Source organism: Bipolaris sorokiniana (assembly GCF_000338995.1).
Source record: "Bipolaris sorokiniana ND90Pr unplaced genomic scaffold COCSAscaffold_13, whole genome shotgun sequence".
Classification (NCBI taxonomy): Eukaryota; Fungi; Ascomycota; class Dothideomycetes; order Pleosporales; family Pleosporaceae; genus Bipolaris; species Bipolaris sorokiniana.
This window is the reverse complement of record NW_006911907.1, coordinates 502383-524799: the sequence shown is the minus strand read 5'-3', so window position 1 is coordinate 524799 and position 22417 is coordinate 502383. Positions and strand designations below refer to the sequence as shown.

Below are 22417 nucleotides of genomic sequence, written 5' to 3'. Positions count from 1 at the left end.
CAGGAGAAAATAGTGGGGCTGTGCTCTTGCCTGCGTGAAGGACTATTAGCCACATAATACTATGTCAGCCACGCGCCAGGCATGGCCAAATAGTACTACTAAACAAGAAAAATAGAATCTCCAAACGCCTATTCTACCTGTCATGATAACATGCCTCCTGTAATGGTTATCGTCTTCAATGATGCTGTGCTTAATGCCGAGTTGTCGGCTCAAGATTACATTCACATTCACCCATACGACGACCAAATTCCAAGACGAAAAAAGGGAATCAAGCAAGAAAGAGATTACAGATTTCAGTGTGAGATTGCTCGAAAAGCTCGCCGTCCATCGCGCCATACATGAAGCAATCACCAACCATTTGGAAAGCGTCAAGCATACGACTAGTGGTGTGACGAGCATACTTTTCGCCCCCATCCTCATTTCCTGAAAGAAGAGTTGTCCAATCGTTGTCGTCAATAGATACAGGTAAGCCTTGTCGGACCATGAACGGAACGTTGCTACCCTTAAAGACATAGATCTTGTCACCCTCGGCAGTCGTCTTTGGTCCGAGACCCATGTAACCAGAGCTAGTAAGGAAGAAGCGCCGAGAAGTCGTTGCATTTTTGAGGGCGTGATGAATTGCTGAAATGCCTTCGTCAAGATCGCGCTTGCTAAATGCTGCAGAACGGCTGAATGTATCACGGGATATGCAGCGAGACCACATGCTCCAAGCCCTGAAAGCCTCATAGTCTTCTGGTCTCGCGCGCCGATAGGACTCTTGCTTCCAGTAAGTATCCGGATCCGTGCTAGTACGTACAACATCCCCGATAAGTGTACGCCAGAAAGCGTTTTCGTACGTCCCACCGCTAGGGTATGTGTGGTTTGATTGCTCGACTGATTTGATGAGTAGATTCCAAGATCGTATGACGGCACATGTGTCGCTGATTTGCGTATGTCGACTGACTTCCCCTACTGTCGTCACACTATCAACATACACTCCCTCAACATCGAGAAGTTGGTTTATCGGATGGAATCGAACAGTTCCTATTCGAGACCCAGACGCTTTGTAGATGCATAGAGAGTTCACTCTTTCAATCTCGATTGGAAGACATGGGAGCGACCAGTCCATGACCCAAGAAGGGATGCCGTCCAATCGCTTCCGGTTAAGGACAGCCTCAAGATCACCCGCAAGAACTGATAACGACCCAGCTCGTTGTATGTTAGTCACAGTTGTGTTCGTAAAAGTCGCAGCAGTATCAGAAGTGTAGTCAGGTAACAATGGTGGAAGACCTTGCCAGTTGGTAGTCAGGCCAAGGAGGGCAAAGACCTTGTCCCGCTTCTCAGTCGCCTGCAGTGGCCTGAATCTCCATAGCAGCTGCAATATCGTTCCACTATTTGAGCGAGCGAGGTATTGAAGTCTGATATCCTCTATGCGAAGCACAAAATCACTGAACTGATCTAGGATGTCTTGTCCCTGGAGAGTGCCAGCCAAGTCCAGACATAATGTGTGACGCTGTTTAATGTGGTTTGTAGCAGCTTTGGCAAACATTGACCAGGGGGCTGACAGCACTCCGTATCGAATGGTAGCTTTGCGAGACAATACAGTCTCTTGAACGACCCACACACGTTGCCACTGTTGCTATCAGCTTATTCCACGAGGAAGGGAAAGAGAGATTGACCCACGGTCTACTCATCAGCCTTGCAAGACCCGCCCAGACTCTGGAAGACCTTGAACCACGCACGTGAGCTCTTGCGAGCACCAAACCATGCCAGTTGCTAGCAACTCCATGTTTTTGTAATGCGACAGTCTTCTCGTGGTTCAAAGCATTCAGCAAAGGATATGAAGTGCCTTCCGCATAGTCCTGTAACAAGCAAAGGGCTCCAAAGACATCGGAGCCAGTGCTGTCATCGTCAACGCGGGGGCGTCTCATCAGCTGTGCATTCACATTAGATGCACTAGAGCGCTTAAAATCGAGCAAATATGCGTGACGCAGCTCATTGTCGTCCGAATCGCCTGTCCATGTCGGTTCTCGGGGCATTTCTTTGGATCTGTAGCTTGTCGAAGCACTAACCGGTGTCTGGACAAAATATCTTCTCAAAAGATCAGTACCGACATCCTCGTTAGCAGCAGGCTCACCCAGCCAAATGATGGTTTCTTTGCTATTACGGTATATTTCACCCATCAAACTAACTTGCTGTGTGCGCTCCGAAGTATTATCTTGGTTGATGCAAAGCGCATCAGCCCAGAGCAGTATGGGATGGTCATGTTGCCGTAGCGTACGAAGGGCGGTAAAAAGGTTCTCGGAAATGAAGATGAGTCTGTCGTTGCATCTTATTAAACGGTTCGGGACAAGCTCTGCATGCCCCCACGTATAGGAAATGGTAATATAGCGGTTTTGAGCTTTAGCTATGGAATAAGGCTGAAGCTGCGCATTGATATCGTCGTCCCGGCGCCCAGGCAGCAAGCGCAGGAGACGAATGGTAGGCGGATCATCAGCCAGTGGGGTGTAGAAATCGTGATCATCATTTTTCTTGTTGAATACTTGAGTAAGTTTCGAGATGATTCGACGAGCCATGGTAATGGGAAAGACGGAGGGGGGGTGTTGCTCGGTTGACATGCTGATTTTAGGGGCTAGTCTGCAACACGTGTTGGGACTGGAACGCGGAGTTGCAGTCATGTCAAGTCTGCAATAGGTAACGCCAGTACCAACCATTCACACATTTGCGATAACATGCCTGGACATCAGTAGAATCAGTCCGTCATACTGTCGATACCACTCGGAATCCGATAGAGAACAATGCCACACACCTAGTGATACATCGGACGATAGCCACATGACGTCAGCAGCGCACGATCCCGAAACGGCACATCTCATTGCCCGCCCTACCTGCGGTCAACACGTTTTTGGCTTTCCTATCGCCTGCGGCTTGGGCACTATGTAGTATACTTTGCCTTTGCTCGACAAACTTATATCTGCTGCTCAAACAAGTCACTCTTTGCTGCATCGGGAAGCGCCGGAGGGACGTCAGTCTGCACTAAAAGCCCCGGCGGTGGCCAAAGAGCGTGAACGGGTAGCGCCCGCATGACAAGCTATCGGGTCACCTAACCCGTGCCTAGCGGTGTGGGAAATGGAAAAGAAAGCGATCAAATAAAGCCCCGTGGGCGTCACTAGCCAGCCGCATGGGTGATCGTCATGGCTTTGTGCTTTAAAGCCCGTGTGTCTGGCACGTTGAGCCCTTTGCCTCGAATTTTATTTCCCCTTCGATTGCCCAAAACATGCGACCGAACACATTCCTCCAAACTACAGTTAGTCTTTTAGCAACAACACACCTAGCGCTAGGCTCCACTAGCAGCGAGCAAGACCAATTCAAGCATGTAACATGGGATGACGACAACTCTGTGATTTCAACACATGCTCTAGACCAAGGCCACTACCAATCCCGCTTGACGCTCGCAAACGGCTATTTTGGTATCAATGTCGCTTCCGCGGGGCCCTTTTTCGAAGTCGATGAACCAGTCGATGGCGATGTCATAAGCGGATGGCCGCTTTTCAGTCGACGACAGGCTTTCTCTACTATAGCGGGCTTCTGGAACAGCCAGCCACGAACCGTTGGATCCAATTACCCATGGCTCTATCAATACGGTTGGGAGAGCTTTATTGCTGGTATCCCACATTGGAGCGGCCTTATTGTTGAAGCAAATGGCGAGTTCCTGAATGCATCCGTCAACCCCGATCATATCTCTGATTTCGTCTCAAGCCTGGATGTAAAAGCTGGCATTGCGAGTTGGCGGTACAACTGGAAACCGGGTGGCCAGGGTGATGGAACCATCGATGTCAACTATCAGCTTTTTGTTCACAAGCTCTACATCAACAAGGCAGTAGTCAGGCTGCGACTTACATCCACTCGGGACGATAATGTGACTGTATACGACATTCTAGATGGGGATGGCGCCGTGCGCTCGGATTTCGTTCAGAAGAAATTTGAGAAAGACACCCCGACTATCTGGTCCGCCGTAAGCCCAGGAAATATCACAAACGTTACCGCATACGTATATTCGACTTTGGGTGCTAGTGACTGGGTCGACCTCAGTGCACGTAGCGAAGTAGCAGATGGCGTCTTTGGTAGTGGCAACGAGTCGACTATCGCGCAGTCTGTACCAGTCGAACTAACCGCATTCCGACCAACCGAAGTGACTAAGTTTATCGGAGTCGCTTCAACCGATGCCTTCCCTGATCCACAAAGTGTAGCTCGGGACGCTTCAATATCGGGCGCAAAAGAAGGCTTCTACAAGCTTCTACAGTCCCATATTAAAGAATGGGAATCAATCTTGACGCCAGACGCTATCGACGACTACCACCTACCGAACGGGTCCCTCCCCAATGATCCAGATGTACAGCAACTACACATCCTGGCCCGTACAAACCCTTTCTATCTTCTTTCAAACATGGTTGGGCCAAACGCTGTGGCTGCAGCAGGCAATAACACAAAACTCGACATCTACAGCATCCCAGTTTGCGGTTTTGGCTCTGACTGTTATGGAGGTATGATCTTTTGGGATGCAACAGTTTGGATGGCTCCAGGAATCCAAGTGTCGCATCCTCAACATGCGCAAAATGTTATCAAATATCATGTGGAGCATTTCGAGCAGGCGCAGCGAAATGTCCAAACAGCCTTCACTTCGAGCAAGAACCAAACAGGCCGCTTCACTCCTGGAGGTGCAGTGTATCCTTGGACTAGTGCGAGATTTGGGAACTGTACAGGCACCGGGGCCTGCTTCGACTACGAGTACCATCTCAACGGTGACATGAGCCTGGCCTTCAACAATCATCTCATCATCACCGGTGATGGCGAATACTTTAATGACACCTTGTTACCGATATCGAACTCGATTGCACACTTTTTTGGCCAAGTCCTGGACTTCAATGAAACTTCTGGAAACTGGGAGCTATGGAATGCGACTGATCCGGACGAGTATGCCAACCAAGTCAACAATGTGGGATTCACTACCGCCTTGATCCAGAAACACTTCCTCGAAACAAACGAATTCAACTCTTGGTTTGCGCGTAGTCCAAACGCTAGCTGGAATGAGAAAGCCGCAAAGATGCGGCTCCCAGTTAACGATAACACTGGAATTATCGTTGAATATACTGGCATGAACGGGTCGGTAGCAGTCAAGCAAGCAGATGTGGTCCTCATAGATGATCTGTTACATTATCCGAATCCCTACAGTTTGACAAATCTGGACTTTTACGCAGCGAAACAATCCCTTGATGGCCCCGCAATGACATATTCATCATTCGCTGTCGTGGCCAACGAGGTCTCTCCATCCGGATGTTCGAGCTTTACCTACCACGTCTACTCGTCTTCGCCCTACCTTCGCGCACCGTGGTATCAGTATTCTGAACAGCTGATCGACAATGTGGAAGAGAATGGAGGAACACATCCTGCATTCCCTTTCCTGACCGGTATGGGTGGAACGAACCGAGTCGCAATCTTTGGCTACCTCGGCTTGGGTTTATACTACGATAGGTTGGACATCGATCCCTCTCTGCCACCACAAATCCCATACCTAAATTACCGCACCTTCTACTGGATGGGTCACGGCATCAACGCCACTTCAAACTCAACGCATACAACATTAGAGCGCTTGCCACGAGATAAATACACACTCCCTTCAGTAAATGCAACTTATTTCGACAAGCCTATCCCCGTTACAGTCGGCACTCGCAGCGGCCGAAACGTCACCTGGCACGAGCTCGGCCAAGAACCACTTGTGGTACGCAACCGACCCATGGGCGAGACCCTTACCGTAGGCGGCAACATCCTCCAATGCAAATCTCTCCTCCGATCCCCTCAACGCAACAAACCAGGTCAATTCCCCATCGCCGCAATTGACGGCGCCGCAAGTACAAAATGGCAACCTGAGTACGCAAACACCACCAGCTACCTCACTGTTGACCTCGGAGACTCTGCCTTCTACCCCATCAGCGAGATCGTAATGGACTGGGCGAATCAGCCACCTGCGCATTTCGAAATCTATTTTTCAAACTCTTCAATTCCGCCATTTTCGGCACAGCTGGCTGAGGATGTGAGGAGAGTGATAGCTGGCAGTGTGGATATCAGTGCGCCATGGGATCCCGTGACGGCGTACGAAATTAAGCCGTATGTTGGTAATCAGACGAATGTTACGCTAGCGGAGAGTGTGTGGAGTGGGAGGTACGCGCATTTGGGAGTGAGAGGGAACCAGTTTAAGGAGGATGCGACGGATGGACCAACGGTTGCGGAGTGGAGTTTGGTTCGTGAGAAATTTTGAGTTGGTATGGAGATGGTCTGGTATATAGAACTTTTCGAGTAGATCTGCGTAGAAAGTTTGAGATCGCTTGTATGATAGGTTGAAGAGATGGTCTGGCGTTAGATTTAGAAATACAAGGGTTGATTTTTGTCAGCAGTTGGGTTTTGCGATGTAAGTTTCGTTCATACGTTCGTTTTCTGGGATAGCAAAACATATCGCTGTATCATGAGTTATTTGTCACATTATTATTAGTGGTGTTCATCAAGTAAATGGGTGTTGTAAAACAGTAAATAAATACAGCGCAAGAAATTTGGTGGGATTATCTCTTGAGATGAAGTCATTTAATAGTAGGTTGCCTATTTACTTCATCTCGTAACAACAAAGCTAGTGCAAAAACCAGCCCCAATAGTCTCTATCTTACCAGGAATCTCAATCTTGTTCCAGAACTCACTGACCATATCATTCTTAATCTCTTGCTTGAGATTCTTCAAATTACCACAGTTCCCATGTTTTCCCCAACCCCAAGATATCAATCCACCATCTCTTGTTACCGCAAGCACATGATCCGAGCCCATAGCAATTTTATCCAGAAGCGGTAGATTTGGTGGTAGTAATCTCCACATGTTCTCTTTCCCCCATGCGATGAGCGTCCCGTCGTTAAATAAGACAAAGATGGCATGCCATGTAGTGCCGATATCTTTCCAGCCCCTGACGTGTTCTGGCATGCTTGAAATGATATTGAACTTGTCTTTTCCAAGTAGAATATGATCTCCGGAAGATGGCTCTCCAATAAGATATGTGAAGTCCTTGCCGCAGATCACTTTGATTGGCTTGAACGGTATGTCTTTAATTTTGGTCGGAGTCGTAACTTTGCCAGTAAGACTATCACCAAGTTGACCTAGGCGAGCTTTTCCCCAGCCATAGACTGAGCCATCGTCGAGAATAGCTACGTAATGCCAAACTCCTGCAGCAAAGTCGATAATTCTACCAGGAAGTGGCATAGTAATGCGTGTCAATGTCTCAGCACTGGGTTGCTCTTCACGACCAAGTTCTCCCCATTGGCCGGTACCCTCAGTGCGAATGTAGCTCTCTCCAGAAGCGCTTCTCGTGATGTATGCAGAAGATTCGCAAGTGGCTGCAATCAAAGATGCATTTTCATACACTCTCTTGAACACAGGGATTCGAGATTCCTTTTCTAAAGAGTCCAACTGACCCTTGCGATTGTCGCCGACTCCATAAACGACTCCATCTTTGCATAAGATTAAAGTATGGTTGTCACCTCCTCGTACTGCAAGAATATCCGCAAGAGGTAGCGTACTGGAAACTTTGGTCGGTACGTTGACAATTTCCGCAGCAGGTAGCCCGAGTTGCCCCTCTCCATTGCTACCGAATGCATACATCTGGCAAGGCATGTTGTAAGACTGCGAGGTAGGATGTCAGGTTAGCTGGTATGACTATCAATCGAAGATGAAAACGTTCAACTTCATTGCTCCAGCAACATCAGCCCCATTAGGTGGTGTTTCTGGAAACTCTCAAGTCACGCACCGTGGCAAAGAAAGTCTCCAGTAGGATGCGCACAAGGCTTCATTGGCACGCTAGCCACTGAGAACGCTAGTCGCTTACAGGGATCGGGGCGCGCACGGACGCCCACTGAATATTCGCTGCCGGCGTAGACGAACTTCAAACTCCACGACGACCGCAAAACCGACGACGCCCACCCAATACTAACCGCACGCACATCCCACAGTCGCCCAACATGGCCTCCCAGAGTGTGCAATGCTTCGGCAAGAAGAAGACTGCGACTGGTACGAAGATGCTCCCCCACGCCGCGGAGCGTGTTTTCTTTGAAAGAAGTCGCACAATGGCTAACATGAACACGAACAGCTGTCGCCCACTGCAAGGTACACATGCACTGCCTACCGATCGAATGCGCAAAAAACACGAACAATATACTTACGATGAACATATAGGCCGGAAAGGGTCTCGTCAAGGTTAACGGAAAGCCTCTTTCCCTCATTCAGCCCGAGGTTCTGCGATTCAAGGTCTACGAGCCCATCCTGATCCTCGGTGTTGACAAGTTTGGTACGCATACACACATATGCACACACGCGTGCTGCAAAGAAGCATTTAGACGCGGAAGATATACGAGGAACAATGGAAGCTAACTGTTGCTGGTAGCCGATGTCGACATTCGCGTCCGCGTCTCTGGTGGTGGTCACACCTCGCAAGTCTACGCCATCCGCCAAGCCATTGCCAAATCCATCATCGCCTACTACCAAAAGTACGTCGACGAGCATTCCAAGAACCAGCTCAAGCAGGCCCTCATCCAGTACGACCGCACACTGCTCGTTGCCGACAACAGGCGGTGCGAGCCCAAGAAGTTTGGTGGTCCAGGTGCCCGCGCCAGGTACCAGAAGTCTTACCGTTAAGCGGTTTTTTTCTGGCTTACTGGCGCGAGGAGGAGGAGAAAGAGAGGACAAGGGGTATATGGGAGCGAGCATGGAGCGGTGTTCATCCTGGGCTTTTTCATGGGGTCTTCTACTGTCTGCTATCTACTCCTCAAGGACGAGGTTACGTGACATGGCGCGCAACGGCTGCCTGATACGATCCCGCGGCTTGTGACGATAAAAATGAATACATTGGTTGCAAGAACACGGAAAGCAAAGAAAAGCCCATGGAGTGAGGAGTAACACGACACATACACATACATACATGCCGTGAAGCAGTAGGGACAAGTGAATGCCAACACCCAAATCAATCGATCACGAATCTGGTAAATCTACAGTGAACTAAAATGTATGCGACACACGGGTGTAATGTTTCCATCTCCAACACCAACGCTTTCCATGCAAGAAACCCTAACACACTACCAATGTGACACCCCTTTTTCTAGTCCTATTTCCGCCCCTATTCAGAATGACCGTAGACTATTGTTCGTATACCCGTAGATGTAGAGAGGTGAAGGTTTCTAGCCGTCGCTCCCACTGCTCCTAAACGCAGCACATAACGCAGCGTACTGGTGGGTAAGGTCGAGGACGTGCTGGGGCAGTGAAGTTCCCTGGACGATGCTGCGGATCTTGACGGCACCTTCCTCTTCGATGAGTTTTCGGATGGTGTAGAGGAGAGCTGGCGAGAACTGTCGAGCGTGTTAGTAATTAGAATGTTGAGTGCTCAGAGGAAAAAACGTACCTCAGAGTACCAGCGGTACTGCCAGGTGATGAGGCGAATCAGTGCTGCCGTGACATCTCTGACTTGCTTCCTTCCTTCGCCCAGCTTGAGTACGCCCTTCATTGCCTTGGGAGAGAACTTGATTTGCAGACAGTTCTCGTATGCTTCTACAGCTTCCTCAGTGTGATGCAATCTCTCCGCCAATTCACCCAGGATCTCCCACTCTTCGCTACTCTTCTTGTACAGCAATTGCTGCTGGCGGTATTGCGCCATTTCTGTACGCCATATTGTGTATACGCGTAAGTCTTCGTATAGTACCATGAAGAGGTTGTCAAGCCAGCGCTCACACAAGCGCTTGTTCTGGAAGTGTGTATAGTTTGGTTGGGCAGGGTTGCCGTTCTGGTTGTCATGTAGGTGAGGGTCTTCACTGCCAGCCTTTACAACTTCAGAGGCAACCGTATGGCCGGGCTTTTCCAGTTCAGTCTCTGTACCAGCAGCTGAGCCCTCGCCATTCTGGGTATTGCTTGCATCTGTGGACGGACGTTCCTGGACTTCGCCATGCTCGCTACCGTTGGCTTGTTGGGCCTGCGAATTAGGAGATGGAGCCCGGAGAGCTGTTGTGCTTGCACTGCGAGAGTGCGGTTGCTGGACAGTCTTCTCGTGGCGATACTCCTCTTCCATTACAAAGACTTGGCTTCTTATCTTTAGGAGTTGATCCCAGCCGATCTTCTTTGTGATTTCTGTGAGCAGGATGTATGCTTTCAGGAAGGTACCCTTGAATCCGGCTGCGTGTAGTTTTCTCAGGGTTGGATGTACGAGTTCCATGTCGTCGACATTGGAATCTTCTATCTCGTCGCACATTGCTTCGGGCATGATAGGCAGAAAGACCCTCTGGGGCTCTGGCATTCGCGGAGCATCCTTGTCCTGATACGTGAACATTGGACATGAGTTGAGTGTCAGCAGTGCAAGATCCCACTGCTCGAGGCTGACATATATCTCCGCCAAGCGCGCCCATGTGCCAAACTCGCTAGGTGCGGAGACGACACTCCTCTTTGCGATTTCCAGTGCGAGATCACCACGGCCCTTCTTGTTGCAGAACTCTGCTTGGCAGTCCAGTAATGAGTAATCCATGGGCAATTCTTGAATAGCACCGTGCAACAATTGTACAGCTTTGACCTCCTCATCTGCTTCGATGTAGACGCGGGCGAGGAGCGAGGAGATCTCTGGATCACGAGTGCGCAGTTTTTCGAAGAGATTGATGCCCGAGGTGTATCTCCCGGTCGTGTGAATGTAGTTGAGCAGACCTGTCGTCAAGTGATTTGAGACGAGATTGGGGACTTGAATTTCAGGGTCGGATCCAAGTTGCCAGCCTTGATGGTATTAGTCAAATTTCTTCCATGTTCAGTGTGCGGCCCACCATTGAAGAAGAGACGCTCTGCAGCATCCAGAAACCTGTGCTCGCTCTCTGTGCTTGTGATTGGGTTGAATCTCCGTACACCAACAATCTTCTTGATAGTATCGCCCGAACCATCGTCGGCGTACGAGTATGCGCGCAAGACGCTGCAGAGATAAGTTTCTAGCCAGAGTTCATCGGTGGCTACTCGTTTGTCGCCGCGCTCGTCAATGCAGTAGCTTTCAACTGTTCCTGGGATATAGACTTGAACGCGCATATCGAGCCGCGAAAAGGCATTGTAGCAGCTGCCTTGGTCAGCCAATGACTGCACCAGGACTTGGAGCCAGCCTACCAATACAAGCCCGATACTACTTTGTTTTGCTTGTCATGCGCAGAATATGTAAGCGTGTTGATGTAAGCCGCTAGGCTAGCGGACGAGGAAGCGTCTATGCCGGTGACATGATGGTAGACACCAATCTAATCACATGTCAAAGGCCATGGCTCGTAAGTATGCACGGTCGAAGGTGCTACGGACCTGTTTTGTCGCAGACTTGATAGGCTGTTTTATCAGGTGGACCAGGTCTGGCGGACCCAATTCTCGGAGCGTCTGTAGAGATTCGGAGCGCGCTTCGATGGCCGAGTGTAGCTCGTCTTCGTAGATTCTGGGGGAGTGTCAGACAGGCCACATAGACAGAGGTTCTCTGCGACAGAAAAAAGCGTATGCGAATGCGAGTGGCGCATGCAGAGGCAGAAGCAGAGGCAGAGGCAGCAATGTGTCGGGACAACTAGTAGTCGAAGCGGCATGGGTGGCATACTCAGGAACAGCTGGCGATGTCACCATGGCTCAATTGGCGCCGCACAGAGCGGGGTGGCAGGGGAGCGGTGATGGGAGGAGAATGGCGGGGTGGATGCCAGGCGAGGGGCTTCGTTCGTATGCGCTTGGGGCTCCCGGGCGTTGCGTGTCAAGAATTCCGTGTCCTTGGTCGGCATCAAGGCAGGCACGGAAGCTGCATCGCGGAGGTGCCCCGTTGCCAAGGCCCCTCATCCCTGCCACTCATCATTCACAGTCGCGTCGCGTCACGTCACCTAGACGCTGTGAGACTGCACAAAGTCGAATTCGGCCTCTGTTACACTGTCCATAAATTGCATACCCAGCGGAAGTGCTCTCCATGCTTGCCTGCTGCTTACTGTCCCTGTTGCAAATGCCGTACAAAGTTTCTGTGTCGCCCTGAGGCTCTCCCCGTCATTGTCTAACCAACCACGGCACACATCATGGTAAGTCGAATACCTATGTATTCAGGCCCTGCAGCCACAGCGCCCACTATGCTCCTTCATCTTCTCTGACATGGCGCAGTCGAAAGCTTCAGTATGGCATCCCTACAATGTGGAAATCCCCGAGGAAACCGCCGAAGAGGAAGTCGACGACACCCAGGAGATCCAGATCGAAGAAGCCTTGAAACTCTACCAGACTGCCTTGAAACTCCATTCCGAAGGCCCTGCATCCTTTGAAAAGACTGCTGCAGCATACAAGGCTCTATTTGACTCAGATATCTTCAAGTACGCCGAATCGCTCTCGGAATTCCAACGGCACGAAGTCTTTGGCGAAGACCTAGTCTTCGACACCATCTTGGAGGATGATTATGACGCAGGCCCCGTTCAGTCTACCGGCGCTGCCGACAGCGCCCCGAATACCCTCCAACAGATCCTCCATTTATCGTACAAGAATCATGGTCAGTTCTTGCTAGAGTCCATGCAGCATTGGGTTACAACGAACGGCCCAACACCTCAGGTGGAAGCTTGGAGCAAGATTCGCGGCGCCCTCAACTACTTTGCCGAAGCGTTGGACAAGGAGGATACCGATCTCGACCTGTGGCTGCGAGCTGCTTCGGTCGCCGCCATGCTGGGTAGTAAGCGCCTCACGCGCTATTGTCTAGAAGCAGTACTTGATGGAAATGACGAACAGTGGGAGAGTTTATTACGACTGCCAGGATTGGAAGAAGGATTTGCTGGTCAACAGCTACGTGAACTTGTTGAACGACTGGAAGATAACGTTTCTTTGCGACAGGCACCCTTGTCACTGATGAAGCGGAAGAAACTATCAGAGATGCTAAGGAAGAGGCTGAATCCATTTCCATTTGCACCTCTTCCTGCTGACGTTGCCCTTGCTGAAAACCTTCACAATATCAAGGCTGCGCCAGAGACTGTGACACTGAGCCTGACAAAGTGGGATTGGGCAAGCGTAGGCGAAATCATCCTCCGGCAGTTTCAGGCAGAGCAGCAGGGAATGGCATCCAATGTTCCTCCAGGGTCAAACATAGTGTTCAGCATTCCTCCTGATAGTGGCACCCCAGACCGAGTCGAGCTTGCGCCTGAATTGGAACCCACCGAGCTTGCACAGAATACCATATCGGCGGCACCAGAGTCTACGCCACTATCGAAAACTGAAGGGCCTACTGCTGCTGCTGCAGCCGAAAAGGATGGCGATGATACCATCATGGAAGAACAAAGTACCGAGGCTGATGTCAAGAGTGAGGAAGTCACATCAACTCTACCACTGGAAGTCGCACCAGCTCCGTCTCGCAAGCGGTCTACGGACTCTGCTGGACTACCAGAAACTGCTGAAGGAGGCCGATCGCGCAGTAAGCGAATTCGTGGACGAGATACAATCACCGAACCAGCCCCTGGAAGTGCTGCACAAGAAGCTAACAAGCAGCTTGATGCTCAGTTAGAGCCCTACACGCATGCAGATCAATGTCTGTATGAGATCGTCAAGGACATATACTCACGCCTTGGTGTCGAGGGTATCAAGGACCCCACTGAATTGCGTAGCCTCGTCACCGCGCTTCTGGAAACGTCTGCTCCTAGCATTACAGATCCTATTGACAAGGCAGCTTGCGATGTTTTCACTGCGCTTCGAAGTGGGCACATGAAGACTGCACAGATAATTCTGAGCTCCGATTCTTTCGATCTGCTAGGAGTAACTAGAGAACACGGGTTGAACGCATTCTTGGGCTTCTCTAAATCGAGTTCAAGTCAAGCCTGCACCAAGCCAGTCTTGGGTAGCGAGGGGTTGAACTCATTCGCGCGAAGTGTAAACAGTAATTGGTTCACAACCCAGGAGGTTGCATTTGCTTGGATTGAGAGTTTGTTTTCTCCCGGGTTCTGTCTACCCTCTGGATCCCGTGCCACAGATCAATCAAGTTACCTACACTTCAGATGGGCAGATGATCTTAAGAGGAGCATTGTCCAAATCATTGTTCACATCGATGAGTTCATCTACGAACGCATGCTCGAGCGTGTCGAGCAGCTCAACCGCAAGATGCTGGATGCTAGTTACCAATCTCGAAAGTACGAACTGTCCAACTTTGATGCCGCACAGATTGAAATAGTGGAGGCCTTGTTTGAGCTGCACTTGGATATCTATTCGCTTATCAAGCACCCACACAGCACGATAGACATCAATACGCGAACTCTTCAGAGCGACCGGTTGCAGCGATGGTCCCAACTCGCACGAGATGTTATACAGTTACGATCTGACTGTTTACCAGGCCAGGATTTGGATGACCTGGCTCTTCGTCATATTTGGGCTACAGTGTCGCAAATGAGTGTTAGCGATGACGTGGCACCAGAGCATGTCTTGTCTGCTATGGCCCAGCTGAAGACCATGTTTGAGCATCTGGGCGATCGTACGATTCAATTGCAGAACAACGCTGTAATGCCCGAGCTATCGACTGCTGCAATTGATCGAGAACTTGTCCGCATCAGCATGAAGGACTTCTTCCTTAAGGTTTTCGACCAAGACGAGCAGGATCCAGTCACAGTAATAGAAAGTCTGGAGCCAATCTTGGAATTTGAAAACACAAGGGAATCAAACATGACGATTCAGCCAGCTGGCTCTGATGAAGGGGCACCTGATGCACAAAGCTCGCCCACTGGAAGTATCGAAGGCTCATCCACAGATAAACAGCTTGGCCATGCGTCTCCAATTCTGGAGATGCGCAAGTTTCTTGATTCTGCAAACGTAAACGTACGACTGTCCCTCTGGAACAGGTTACGTGTAGCCTATGAAGCCATCGACTATCCTTCCAAAGTTATATCGTGCTTTTTACGAAGCATCGAAGCCCTTGTGGATGATCTCGGATCTTCGGCTTTTCAGGAATTGCCAACACTTGATCGCCAGCATAAGTTGTTGACCCGATACCGAGTTATTGACGACATGGTCGTTAAGATCCTTCAGATAATACGCGACGATGGGACGCCGTTCGACTGTGTTTACTACGAGCATGTGCAATCTTCCATGTCGGCAATTGCTAAACTGTTGCACATCATGTCGGCTGCGGACATGCTCAGAGACTACATCCGCATCAACCATACCCCTATGCCTCGAGTCGAATCCCATCCGAGCCAGGCATTCGTCAATATGATGGCACGACTTGGCGACATCCATCTACGGCTCTGGATGTTACAGTATCATTTGCTCAAGGATGGCTTGTCTCAAGACTACGAAAGCTTCCCTACTCCTTCCGAGGATCTATTCGAATACATTCGTCATGTGCACCATGCTACTGGTGTGCGTGGCTTCTGCCATCTATCGAACCGTCAGTTTTTGAGGCTTGCGAAGGATGAGTTGCTTCGCATTGACGATGTTGTTGATGGTCACAGCTATGCCACCGAGCTCTGCCAGGTTCTTCACGATCTTTATGGTCTGAAGCTATTCATCGAACCTTTGGAGTGCCAGGATTTCCAGACCACACCGGATGCGCTTGACAAAAAGACTGCCTTCAGCATCTTGTCATTCGCCATGTCACAAGTTGCAAAGGTTGACCTGAAAGATTTGCCCAAGACAGAACTCAAAGGAACCATCGAAAAGATACATACCGCGTTAGGTAGGCCCAAGCAGAACGATGATATCACTTTCAACCGCAAGGTAATCTCATCGTACTTCAAGTCACCTGTCAACCCTGTCGAGTTGTTTGGATGCTTGAAAGGTGTTGGCTCGCTTGCAACCAAGCATGTTCCTGCTGAAGATGCCGTGGCTGCATCCAAAGGTTGGTATTACATGATGGGCAACATTGCACTCAGCAAGTTCAAGTCACAAAAGCGCATGACCCAGGGACCTACGGAGGACTTGAACTATGCTCAAGCGTTCTTTGTACAGGATCTAGAGCACTCCATTGAGCGTTGGGAGACGTGGTATCGCCTTGCGCAAGCCAATGACACGCAGCTCGAAGAGGCGGTCTCATGGAACGCGGATAAAATGAACAGCAACAGCGCTGATGTCGTCAACTTCCAACGGGCTGCAATCAACTGCTACATCATGGCTGTAGCCTGTGCTGTGCGCGACCCTGACGTAGGACCGAATACCCAGGCCAAGATTGCGCAGATGTATACAGAGTTTGGGAACCGCATATACGCATCTTCCAGGGAGCCTTTCAGAATGGAGGCGTTCCAGATTCGAGAGACTGAGAAGCGATTCTGCAATCTCCAGACGAATGCAACTCTATACAAAGAGGTTGCATTTGCTCCATTGCAGGCTTACACAGCCTGGAAATTTGCAAGCACACTTTACAAACGAGCAATCAAAGGCAACCCGAACAAATGGTGGAATCACTACATGCTTGGAAAGTGCGGATGGAAGATGTGGTCTACCAACGACAGCGCCATGCGGTATGCCATGTCCATTGGCGCGCCTGTTGCTCCACAGCATGGCCCAAGCTGGGAGTCGGTCATTGAGGCCTTCACTAGTGCGATCGAGACACTGCCCGGAAAGAAAGGGCGCAGCGGTGAGCCAGTTCTTGAACCTCACTACAAACTAGTATCCGTCACCCATAAACTTTTCCAGCGTGGTGCCATCGACTACGAAAAGGGAGTGGAGATTCTCTCAAATACATCGTATGCCCAGAACATCAAGGCTCCAGAAAGCGAAAACGACTGGCAGAGATACATTCTTGCTATCTTGAAGTCCTTGCGTGCAGCAGACAAGTCAAGCTGGCACCATCGTGTCATATCACGCGTTGCTCACACAATCTACGATAACGAGAAGAATCAGTCTGTGGCTCAGGATGCTAAGCATGAACTTATGCAGCAGATGTTTACTAAAACCATGGCTGTCCAGGTCTGGAAACCCGAAAACGAGCGACCTGGTAGGCACTTTGTATACACCACTCGTTACACCAAGTTTTTCATCGAACTTCTGGACTTGACTGAGGACAAAGCCAATTTCGAAGCGCTTGCGAAGCGTGTAAGGCGGAAACAGACAGACTTTTTTGAACATCAGAAGCTGTGGCAAGATCTATGCACGCGTTACCTCAAGTTGCTACGAAGAATTGGTAATATACCTGAAGGACAAGAAGATTCGGCTTTCAAATCCGTCAATCATGATGAGTTCAACACGCTGGCTCTTCGTTTGGAGGCGTGGTGTCAAAACTCGGCTACGCAACACCCTGTACTGGATATCCTCCGCGACGCGATCGAACTCAAACGCCTCAATAACGGCATGATGAAGCCTCTCCTTATTGACGATCTCATTGGAGATACTTATGCGATGTTGTATACATCGATTGGTCCCACTTTGTCACCCCTCCCATCGGAACAAGAACAACAACAGCAGCAGCAGCAGCAGCAGCAGCAGCAACAGCAACAACAAGCGCTGCTTGCTCAGCCTCGACCAACACCTTTTGGAGGCTCTGTAATATCTACAGGCGCTGTACCCATCTCATCGTTGATGCAAGTTCAGATCGACGGCTCAGCAGAAGGAAGCACCGGGTCACCTTTCAGCATGTATCATTCTGGTCAAATTCCATCTCAGCACACCACTCAGGTGCCTCAGATGGTGGCACAACCTGAACAACCAGCAAAGCCCAGAGTCAAGGCAGTCGGTCGCAGGGAAATCTCAAGAAGGGCTGAAGCATGTGTCCAGAAGACTGCTGCTGCCTCCGCTCAATCTACCTCGATTCCAATTCGATCACCCCCGCCTGCCAATGAGGCTCTCTCTACCGCCACTGATCAAGCAGCAGCATCACCAGACAAGACCGCTGAACCCACTGCTGAACCGAACGCGTCTACCGAAAATCTCCAGCCTTCCTTCGACCAAAGCGAAACAGCCACCGCCGCTCCAAGCGTAAACAACGATGAACCTGCGCCCAGTGCCCCCGCGTCCGTCCACGACGATGCTGACGACGAAAGTGAGCTTAGCGAACTCGACGAAGACGAAGTCGAGGAAATCCACCAAGAAGTCCAAAACGACACTTTACGTCGCTCCGCCTCCATTGCTGCCTTGAACAAACCTCTCTTCCCTCACTTGGCCGCTGCAGCAGCAAAGATGGCTCCTGTGGATAAACGCATCGAGTCTGAACGCGGCGATGATGATCCGGATGATGATGAGACGATGGAGAGTGATACTATTCATGTTACTGCTCCTAGGCCGGCGAGGGCGAGGGATGAGGATCGGATGGATGTGGATTAGAGGGTAGAGAAGTGTTTTTTTCTGGTAGTCTGGATTACGGCCATGGGGTTTGGTGGCTTCTTTCTCTTTTTGGGAGTGGCTGTTTTCTTACTATGTAGTGTATCACTGTACTATTACCTGTCGGATAGTAGTGCACGTCCGTACCTGTTATTCTTTCTTTCAGACTGTGGGCGTATGGAGGGAGAGATGTATTGGTATCACTTGGATTTCTTTTTCTGTTCTCTATCCTGTGTTCTAGATACCCGGTTTTATAGGGCTCGTATGCATACGCAATACATAAACGGCTTTTTTGGAGACCTCGCTGTGCTGATGTGAACTTGTGCGTAGAGTTGGTCTGATTGACGAATGTGTCTTGCTATTTCGCGTGACAGGATTTTTGGCAGAACTTGACCAATTCATTGCGGGTACATTTCGTTGAAGCTGCCATCACTGGTAGTACGAGTGTAATCAGATCGTCATATCTTTTGATGGGTTCCTGTTAAATATGAATTTTGACAACGATGTGCTCATAGTCCAAAAACTAACGAAATGAAATAGCTCACGAAGTAAAGTCTATCGAAATAGTTGACTATACCATCAAAAGAATATGAAATATCACTAACAGATTGCCAGTGTAACGTTCGCTGCGATAAGCTCAAAATACATGATGAAGGAAGGCTGCGCATCCCACCATGCAATGATCAACAGCAAAAGTGGAAGGCTGCACCATTTCCATGCCGAAAAAAGTGCAAAAAAAGAAGTCGCAAATTACTTGGCGGTACTGGGAACTGTAGACACGTTAGAAATGTCTCAGGACCACCAATTTGTGAGGTTGAACGTACTCGAACCCAGGCTGGCGCGGATCTGGATCGGGACAACTGAGTGTCCGCCAGCCACAACGCGACGTCATACCACTAGACCATACCACCGTGGTATTTTTTTGATGACAAAAATTGCAGTTGGTCAATACTAGTACTCGGCAGCATCACATGAAAAGACGCCTTCGAGTTCAAACAAATCATTCCAATGCCGACTGCTGTGAGGGCAAAGGAATTTTGAGCGTGTGTGCGGGGTCGTGAGGTCTGTGCCAATCGCCAGAGGTGGGGCAGCGTTTTTGCTGGTGTTCGGTATATTCTTCCTTTACCCAATCGGTCGACACAGAAAGTAACTCAACATGCCCGCAGGTACGTCTGGGATCCTTTGGAATTGCTGGTACTTTTCTAGATAAGATTTCCAAAATCCATCCAGTCGACGTTGCTGCGAAGGTTGGCGAGCGCACATGTTTGCTCAATTTTTTCTACCTAGATAAAACATACTTCAACCCAATGCTGCACTTGCCCACGCAACTTGCAAATCACTTGAAAATGCTAATTCCCAATAACTAGATTTCTCGTCACCCCGACAATCGCGGGGGAAGCAACGCAAGTCATATCGCGTTGAGGACGAATACTCGTTTCTTGACGAAGAAGATGGACCCGCAGTATCTGGTAACCAATCGCCAGCCGTCCAGGACGATGATGAAGACGAAGACGATTTCATGCCCGACGCCCAGGAAGAGGAGGCTGAAGACGACTTTGAAAATGAGGAAGAGGAGGGTGACGAAGACGAGGATGCAGAAGAAGAAGAGGAGGATTCGGACGACAGCCTTGTAACGCCCAAACGCGGCGCTCATGGGTCAAAAGCTACTCCCGTCAAGCCGCCTACTACGCCGCTTGTTCAGCGCAACAAGCCCTCTACAGAGCACGTGCCCTCGCCTATTACATTCGCCAAAGGCAGTGGTATCAAACTACGCAATGTAGATGCTGAGAACAAGCTGCGGACACGTGGCGTACCCGATTTCGACAAGATTGGAGGTCATGAGCCACGATTGAAAAACTTGTTCGGGCCGGATGGCCAGCATCTTCGACCCGTATTGGCGTCTCGCGATCACTGGAGTTCTCAAGAAACGTTTCCGATTAAAAAGCCTGGGCGCGGTGACTCCACCAATGTTGATTTGGGTGGCTTGAGACGAAGCTTCTTCGAGAATGAGGGTACTAGGGAGAAGGAGAGTAAGGTGTTAAAGCAGTGGTATAAGCACACAGGAAAGGCGGTTTTTGAGGCAGCACAGGCTACTAAAGAGTTTTCTGAGGATGAAGCCAAGGAGTATATGCTGAATGATGGACCAGAGAGTTTGAACGTACTCACTGGACCTGTTAATAGCCCCCAGGTTACCGCCCTCGGAAAAAGCACTTATATGCATGTTGGGCAGTCCTTTCCAGACAAGGATAGTAGAAGGGGCTGGCTATTCAATTTTGGATCCAGGATACAAGACGCTCAATGGGTTACCAAGGAAGACGGTCGAACGCAATATGTCGGCGTCGCTGTTGAGCAGCACCCCATGGATGGAAACCGACCCAAGCCAATGGAAATACCAAAAGCGCCTGCTTTCAGTGCTACAGAGCCATTTCGAGCTTCTATCCAGATCTGGGCGTTTGAGGCTACTGAAGAAGGAGAATTGGATACTTCGAAAGAGCCTAGACTTGAACTTGTCGTTTGCGCCAACTGGGGTGCACCTAAACAGCTGCGGTGGTGTCCAGTCGCTGCTACAGACACAAAAGTAGACTCTGATGATGAGATCGAAACTCATATCGGCATGCTCGCAGTCATCTGGTCAGACGGACGAGTCCGTATACTCGACCTATGCTCCCCGAAGCGTCAAGCCGGACAAGCCCAACCCACATACCTCCACTTCTCCCACACAGCCTTCGAAGTCTCCATCCCCCAAACCGTCCCCTCCTGTCTGCAATGGCTCTCAGGTACCACCCTCGCCGTCGCCACAGCCGCCGGCACCGTAGCCATCTGGACCCTAACCCGCCCCGGCACCCTCTCCCCGTCCCTCCAACCACACAACCCGCGCCCCTGGTTCTACCACCAACTAGCCGACACCTTCATCCTCACCATCTCTTCCGCCTGGCCCTCAAACCCTCACTACCTCTCTATCAGCACCGCCGACGGCTTCGCCCGCCTCTTCGACCTACGCAGCCCCACCGCCGACACCACAGCCTCCATCCGCGGTCGCACCCTGTGTCTCACACAGGCCTGGCACGAGCACACGCAGTCCTTTGTCATGCCCGACGAACACTACATCCTACGGCACACGCCACTCCGCCGCTACTACCATAACCTGTACAGCATGAGACTTGATAATAGCATCACGCGCGTAGCTACAAGCCCCGTGCACCCGGGTGTGCTGGTCGGCGGCACAGACGGCGACGTGCAGACGAGTAACCCCGTGATGCGGATTGCGAATTACAAGGTTGTGCCGTGGCAGCAGAAATGGTTTGTGCATGAGTGGAGAAGCGAAGTCACAAAGTTGATGGTGAAACCCGTCGCTACAACTAACACCCCTAAAGAAAGATCTGTGGATGGAGAAAAAGAAGAAGAAGAAGAAGAAGGTCATGTCAGCGTGGCGACGACGGCGACTGCGGCGGTGGTTCCAGAAGATATTCTCAAACAACCTCTTGTCCGTGTTTCGGAGGGTTACAAGGCAGTGCAGCAGGGTATCGCGAGTAGTGCAGTGTCGAAGAGGAAGGGGAACCCGGAGATTGGGCGGTCGATTAGTATTTTTGAGGAGAGGTCTGCGGTTACGGCTCTGGCATGGAATCCGAATTTGAGATATGGGACATGGGCAGTTGCGGGTATGGGGTCGGGGTTGTTGAGGGTGGAGGATGTAGGGATTGTGGAGAAGAAGAAGTAGAATCGGGGCTGGTGGAAGGGAAGAAGGGGAAAAAGAAGATGCGCGGGGAGGGGAGGGGGATCCTAGTTTTCTTAGATGAAATGTCATTCTCCGTGAAATTACATGTTCACTACACAAGTTAAAATGAATATATAAGCAATTGAATAACACATAATACCCGCAATCTCGACAGTGAAAAAGAAGTAACCTGATTGTTCATATTCCACAATCTCACCTCACCGACCTCATCTTGCACAAAAGCGGTGATTTCTCCCACAAAATATACGTCGCCTGGTCAATCCAGTCGTTGCTCTCATCACAAAGCTCGATGTCAAAGTGATAGTAAGTTTTTGCAGCAATAAGCCGAATCTCATGGTATGCCATACTACAGTCACACACACACACACGTTAGCACAGCCTCCT

The 22417-nt window shown here is 50.2% G+C and overlaps 6 protein-coding genes across 6 annotated transcripts; 4 read left to right on the top strand and 2 right to left on the bottom strand.

The window, feature by feature from the left end:
• Positions 1 to 104: 104 nt before the first annotated feature.
• COCSADRAFT_149247 (uncharacterized protein) lies at positions 105 to 2574 on the bottom strand. The gene is made up of 2 exons (XM_007705105.1): positions 1659 to 2574; positions 105 to 1612 (listed from the first exon to the last, which is right to left on the bottom strand). The coding sequence occupies exons 1-2, from the start codon at positions 2553 to 2555 to the stop codon at positions 269 to 271; spliced, it is 2241 nt and encodes a 746-aa protein (XP_007703295.1). The 5' UTR covers positions 2556 to 2574; the 3' UTR covers positions 105 to 268.
• Positions 2575 to 3172: 598 nt separating this feature from the next.
• Positions 3173 to 6712, top strand: COCSADRAFT_39633 (carbohydrate-binding module family 32 protein). Its single transcript, XM_007704883.1, has one exon. It carries the CDS (start codon positions 3257 to 3259, stop codon positions 6293 to 6295), a length of 3039 nt encoding a protein of 1012 aa, XP_007703073.1. The 5' UTR covers positions 3173 to 3256; the 3' UTR covers positions 6296 to 6712.
• An 867-nt stretch (positions 6713 to 7579) lies between these two features.
• On the top strand, positions 7580 to 8703 carry COCSADRAFT_149239 (uncharacterized protein; the record flags this gene model as incomplete). Its single annotated transcript, XM_007705104.1, has 5 exons — positions 7580 to 7640; positions 7948 to 8079; positions 8159 to 8175; positions 8245 to 8356; positions 8453 to 8703. Exons 2-5 carry the CDS (start codon positions 8031 to 8033, stop codon positions 8701 to 8703), a joined length of 429 nt encoding a protein of 142 aa, XP_007703294.1. The 5' UTR covers positions 7580 to 7640; positions 7948 to 8030.
• Positions 8704 to 9242: 539 nt separating this feature from the next.
• On the bottom strand, positions 9243 to 11676 carry COCSADRAFT_174253 (uncharacterized protein; the record flags this gene model as incomplete). Its single annotated transcript, XM_007705103.1, has 6 exons — positions 9243 to 9410; positions 9464 to 10812; positions 10860 to 11140; positions 11188 to 11312; positions 11371 to 11497; positions 11651 to 11676. 6 exons carry the CDS (start codon positions 11674 to 11676, stop codon positions 9243 to 9245), a joined length of 2076 nt encoding a protein of 691 aa, XP_007703293.1.
• A 321-nt stretch (positions 11677 to 11997) lies between these two features.
• Positions 11998 to 18595, top strand: COCSADRAFT_192748 (uncharacterized protein). The gene is made up of 2 exons (XM_007705102.1): positions 11998 to 12110; positions 12190 to 18595. The coding sequence occupies exons 1-2, from the start codon at positions 12108 to 12110 to the stop codon at positions 18298 to 18300; spliced, it is 6114 nt and encodes a 2037-aa protein (XP_007703292.1). The 5' UTR covers positions 11998 to 12107; the 3' UTR covers positions 18301 to 18595.
• An 858-nt stretch (positions 18596 to 19453) lies between these two features.
• On the top strand, positions 19454 to 22348 carry COCSADRAFT_192747 (uncharacterized protein; the record flags this gene model as incomplete). Its single annotated transcript, XM_007705101.1, has 2 exons — positions 19454 to 19463; positions 19665 to 22348. 2 exons carry the CDS (start codon positions 19454 to 19456, stop codon positions 22013 to 22015), a joined length of 2361 nt encoding a protein of 786 aa, XP_007703291.1. The 3' UTR covers positions 22016 to 22348.
• Positions 22349 to 22417: the final 69 nt, after the last annotated feature.

What these genes read in the sequence shown, in the direction of transcription:
- COCSADRAFT_149247 (XM_007705105.1), bottom strand. Translation starts at nt 2,555, where the DNA reads ATGGCTCGTCGAATCATCTCGAAACTTACTCAAGTATTCAACAAGAAA. An exon ending in GGCTGATGAGTAGACCGTGG is followed by an intron (nt 1,613 to 1,658) that starts GTCAATCTCTCT and finishes TGATAGCAACAG; the next exon opens with TGGCAACGTGTGTGGGTCGT.
- COCSADRAFT_39633 (XM_007704883.1), top strand. Translation starts at nt 3,257, where the DNA reads ATGCGACCGAACACATTCCTCCAAACTACAGTTAGTCTTTTAGCAACA.